Source organism: Ascaphus truei, chromosome 5 (genome assembly GCF_040206685.1).
Source record: "Ascaphus truei isolate aAscTru1 chromosome 5, aAscTru1.hap1, whole genome shotgun sequence".
Classification (NCBI taxonomy): Eukaryota; Metazoa; Chordata; class Amphibia; order Anura; family Ascaphidae; genus Ascaphus; species Ascaphus truei.
The window spans coordinates 20,641,893-20,647,516 of NC_134487.1; the positions used below are offsets into that span (position 1 = coordinate 20,641,893).

Genomic DNA, 5,624 nt, shown 5'->3' on the forward strand with positions numbered 1-5,624 from the left:
TGAATGTCAGCTCACTGCCCCTTTGCCAGCGTACCGTAGTCCGTTGGGACCCCCACCAATAATTGGAATCCCGTTTGAACGCATTGCTATGGATTTTGTTGGCCCTTTAGTGAAGTCAGCCAGGGGGCATCAGTACATACCAGTGATTAGTGATATTAGACTATGTGACCCGATATCCTGACGCAAACCCTCTACGCACGGCCTCAGTGAAATCTATTGCTAAAGAGTTAATGATGATGTGTAGTCAGGTGGGGATTCCCAAGGAGATCCTATCAGATCAGGGTGCTCCAGTCATGTCTCGGGTAACCAAGGAGTTGTGCAAACTTCTCCACATAAAACAGTTAAAAACCTCTGTGTACCACCCACAATCTGATGGGTTGGTGGAGTGGTTCAATAAAACCCTAAAGGCAATGCTGCGGAAAGTAATTGATAAGGATGGAAAGAACTGGGATTTTCTGTTACCTTATTTAATGTTTGCTATTAGAGAAGTGCCCCAAGCATCTACTGGGTTTTCACCATTTGAATTGTTGTATGGTAGACAACTTAGGGGGTTACTTGACATAGCCAAGGAGACATGGGAACATGAGACTACACCCCATTGCAGTGTAATTGGGCACATAACCCAAATGCAGGAACACATGGCAGCCATTATGCCTGTAGTGCAGGAAAAGGCCCAACGTAACCAGCGAAATAGCTATAATAGGAATGCTATGTTTCAACCTGGAGACAGAGTCCTAGGGCCTCATGCAGTAAGCGTCGATTATGTGAAATCGGCAATCTTACCGATTAGTCATGTTATTGGCGTTTTTTCCTCTCCGTATGCAGTAAGTGCCGAATACATTCAAAATCAACCCGAAAACAAATCCGCCCACTCTCACGATGATTAGCCGATCACACACAGGTGTATCGGCGTGCGTGGCGGGGTGCTGTTAGGTTGCCCAATCACAAATCTTGCTGAATCAGGCGAAACAAGCATGTTTTGGATTGCGCGCCATATTTAAAGGCAACGTGTACTGCTATTCATTCTCTGTGTTGTTGGGAGTGAGAGAGAGAGAGACGCACAGAGCTGGCTGTTTGAACATTTGCATATTGACTGAGAGACTTGTTGTGTATTGGGTGAGCTTTGTCCATTGTTGTTTTGTTTACATCTTTGTCTTGTTTTATATGTGGAAGTGTTTCGTGTGATTGCCTGTACATTTCTTGTCTGTTTTTTGTGAGTGCTGGAAGTATGCCCGCAAAGCGTGGGAAGAGTGATGCTGGTGGGAGTGGGAGTGCTACTCGTGCGAGTACGCGTCGGAGTGAACGTACTGTTCAGGGGAGTGATGTTGCTGAGAGTGAGAGTGGTGTTGCAGGGAGTGGGAGTGCTGGTGCTGCGAGTGGTGTTGCTGGGAGTGGGAGTGCTGTTGCTGGGAGTGGGAGTGCTGTTGCTGGGAGTGGGAGTGCTGGTGCTGGGAGTGCTGGTGCTAGGAGTGTGAGTGCTGGTGCTAGGAGTGTGAGTGCTGGTGCTAGGAGTGTGAGTGCTGGTGCTAGGAGTGTGAGTGCTGGTGCTAGGAGTGGGAGTGCTGGTGCTGGGAGTGCTGCTGGTGGCGCAGTTGCTGATGGGGTGGATGGTGGTGGCGTGCTTGCTGGTGGCCAGCTTTTGGAGGCTCTTCCATTGGAAGAAGGAGAGTCCAGTCAGCACCAGCCAAGCTCTGACCCTAAACCTGCTCGGAAGAAACGTGTGGAGAAGCCACGTAATCCTCGCTTCAATGACCAGGAAAATACAGCTCTTGTCACTGGCATTCTGGAGCACTATGACAGTATCTATGGACATTTACTAGGTAAGTGTACATTTACATTTATTATTCAAATACATGTGATCCTAGGTCATCAGAGTTTTGTTCATATGCAAATATGGCTTCACAATATCTTTCTATGTTAATTAGTCTGGAAACACAGCTTTTTAGCATGCCTTACAAGGACAACTAAACACAGGCGGTCAATTTGCCATAACTGCATACAATATGAATGCAACCTTGCTTACATGTATAGGTTTAGTAGTGAATGCTCATGTGCTTCACATATTACACATAAAACAGCATGTTTGCTATCTCTTGGAACAGCTAGCAGTGTAGGAAACTGGTGCTTCTATTATTAATCATTTACCTCATATATTTTATATGTTTTTCAAGGGCGGACAAGTTCAGCAAGCAGAAAAGAAATGTGGGACACAATAGTCATTGGTGTCAATGCGTGTGGGAATCATGTGAGGGACAAGCGGAATTGTCACAAGAGATTTGATGATATTAGGTCCAAATTGAAAAAGAAAATACAACACCAACGCGTGCATGCTACTGGCACTGGAGGTGGGCCCACACCACAACGTCTCATATTAAGTCCATTGGAGGAGCTGCTTCGGGTAAAATTACTTCCCGTCGTCGTGGAAGGCTTACCTGGTGACCGTGATATAGGAATTTACCCCTCACAATTTCCACCAGGTGAGAAATATTACTGTACTAGGCGTGTCGTTGCTTACAGTTATTTTGCATAGTTACACTGCTTTTTATACTGTCTTCACAATATAAGCATACCTGCATCTATATATGTATATGTCTGATTCTGTATACATATATATCTCAAAATAGACATATATGTTGTAGTCCTACTAAAAGCAGTAACTAATATAGCACGTGCCATTGCGTGCTCATTTACATGTGAATTCCCAAAATGCATTTCTGCAGTGGAAGCAATTGATGGTGGGCGAAGATGGGGAACAACAGGGTAGTACACATGTGTAACACATGTTAATCAGAAATTATTACTAGCTACAGGTACAGAACAGAAATATGTAGAATATTATTGTGTATTTTATTTATTTTACTCCGACAAACATGACATTACAGCCTATTTTAAGCATGCATCAAATATATTGCATGCAACGGCCTACAAACATCACTTGCACTAACACATCTATAGTTGTTAATGAAAAGGTCCATTTTTGATTTAAGTCATATACAGATAGCATAATGAGGCACACGTATCATATTTTATGTCATTGTTTTCATAACTTAAAAACTGCACACGACTATTTAGCTCATCTACCATTGTGTTAAAGCAGCTGCAATTAATATCTCATCACAGCATACACTTCAACAGAGGGGGTGGGGTTCAGCACACACACTAATTACAGCCTCATTTTAGGGGCAACTTAGTTCACACCATTTTCACCTGTTTCAAGTAATTTAAAGGTGTGGCTGATTAGGCTTTTTGGGGAAGGGAAAACCGTTCTTACAACCTCACTAGCACAACTGAAGTTAATCACACTCATTTGAAAGCTTCACTTTAGCTACTTAATGCCCCAACAACTCATTACTTATCAAACCGTACGTCACACATTAGTTCACTCATATCTATAGTTGAACTACTATCAACGACACATTATCACACACTGCATGTGTTGTCTTGTTTAGTCACAGCCACATTCAGGTGTGCCACATCTTATATTAATGTACCACACATATCCTCTACCAAAAACAACACTTTTTGCAATATGACCACCTTCATGATAACCATTGTGAATGGTCATCTCATGATAGTTATGTACATTATGATACTGATATCACTACACAACATATGATTTTTATGTACAAATTTAATGTATTTTTCCTCACGCATTACTGCAGAACCATAGTATGTTGTATGTTAGGGAACTCAAAACTTCTAAGTACACAGGCATGTACATTGTTATTACAACTATTTATGTTCACTTTCACACACACATTTTGGGTTAAGGAAATGATGCTGTTAGATACTCATAAATACAGAACATACAATAACTGTTTGTTCAATATTTACACATGTAAATGTAAAACTTATGTTATTGTTATATATAGTTGCCCCTGAAGGACATGTGTCACCTGAGACTGAACAAGTGTCTTCACCTGGGTCAGCCAGCTCAACACACCTAGAAGGTGAGTGTATCAGTTGGTGGCCATATAATATGCTCTTCTATATGTTATGTTGTCATGTTCATTATTTGTTTTGCACATGTTCTTTAAATAGGATTACTTAGTGTCAGTGAAAATGAAGTGTAAGGCAACTTGTATTGTGTTAGTGATGTTAACTATCATGTAGGAGTTGTGAGTTTACAGCAAGTTTTCATTCACTCATATTTCATACTGAGTCCAAACATTATTCTTAAGTCAAGGTAGTTTTTAATGTGAGGTTATAAAACGTATGGAAACATGTTAGTTGTTACTTATGACACAGTACAATTACATAGTAACACAGCAGAGATTAACATGACATTTAATAATTTGTACATTTATTTGTAGAACATGATGAAGAGGATTTTGATGATGATGATGATGATGATGATGATGATGCCGCCGCCGCCGCCATAGACACACAAATACAAGCAAGTGACCATGAAGAGGTTCCAATTGAAACTGTTTTACCGCCAAAACGTCCAGCAAATACCACATATGATGCAATTGTAGCTTCTGAGGGAAAAATTGTGGAAGCAGAAAATCGTCGCCATTCTGACCTGATGACAGTGCTGGAAAGGATGATTGCACTGCAGGAAGAAACAGTTTCACAATTGGCACATCTCCACAGAGTCTTCATTGAAGTGCCTAAACAGTTGCAAAAAATCAACACCTCATTCGAAGCATTAGTTGTTCAGCAAACACAAGCTAATTACTGGAGAATGACTAATGTACCACGATTCAACACCTCACAGGCAGGATCTGTTCATGCAGGTCAGTTTTCACCACATTCATCTGATATTCATTCACCAGGCCCAAATGTTACCGGTCAAGTAGCAGACATTGCTGTGCAGTTTCCTGATGACATCCTACCGCTGCCATCTGTACAAATTCAGCAGCAGACACCTACAAAGGAGGCGACAAAAACAAAACAAGACACACATGAAACAGACCAACCATCACTTGTGCAGTGTCTACCAACTTGCTCACATGTGTCAGTGGGCACAAGCCCTGTCCGTGAACAGTCACTACCCAAAAGCCCTGTAGGTGAATCACTGCCCAAAAGCCCTGTAGGTGAATCACTGCCCAAAAGCCCTGTAGGTGAATCACTGCCCAAAAGCCCTGTAGGTGAATCACTGCCCAAAAGCCCTGTAGGTGAATCACTGCCCAAAAGCCCTGTAGGTGAATCACTGCCCAAAAGCCCTGTAGGTGAATCACTGCCCAAAAGCCCTGTAGGTGAATCACTGGCCACAAGCCCCGTAGGTGAACAGTCACTGCCCAAAAGCCCTGTAGGTGAGTCACTGCCCACAAGCCCTGCCCGTGAAGTGCCAGAGGCCACTCAAAGTGGCTCTGCTGTGCCTAAAGTTGGTGGCAAAAGAAAAAGGAAAATTCAAGAGACAACAAGCAGGCCTGTTACTCGCTCGCAAAAGGAACAAAAAAAATAAATGTTATAATTCAGAAAATATGTCTTTGGCCTTGTTTTGTTGACTTCACATTATCTAATTACTATTGTATGTATGCTGAAGACTGTGTTGTTTCCAAACTTTCAAGTATGTTCTTGTACACGTGAAGTTTTGGAAATGTTAACACTCAATTAATGAATAGTGTTATAAATATTTATGTATTAATCGTCTGTTCAGTAATGGTCCACCTGGAACC

At 42.0% G+C, this 5,624-nt stretch overlaps 1 protein-coding gene across 1 annotated transcript; it reads left to right on the forward strand.

Moving 5' to 3' along the window:
- Positions 1 to 233: 233 nt before the first annotated feature.
- On the forward strand, positions 234 to 5,410 carry LOC142494631 (uncharacterized). Its single transcript, XM_075599062.1, has 3 exons — positions 234 to 678; positions 3,873 to 3,950; positions 4,314 to 5,410. The coding sequence occupies exons 1-3, from the start codon at positions 234 to 236 to the stop codon at positions 5,408 to 5,410; spliced, it is 1,620 nt and encodes a 539-aa protein (XP_075455177.1).
- Positions 5,411 to 5,624: the final 214 nt, after the last annotated feature.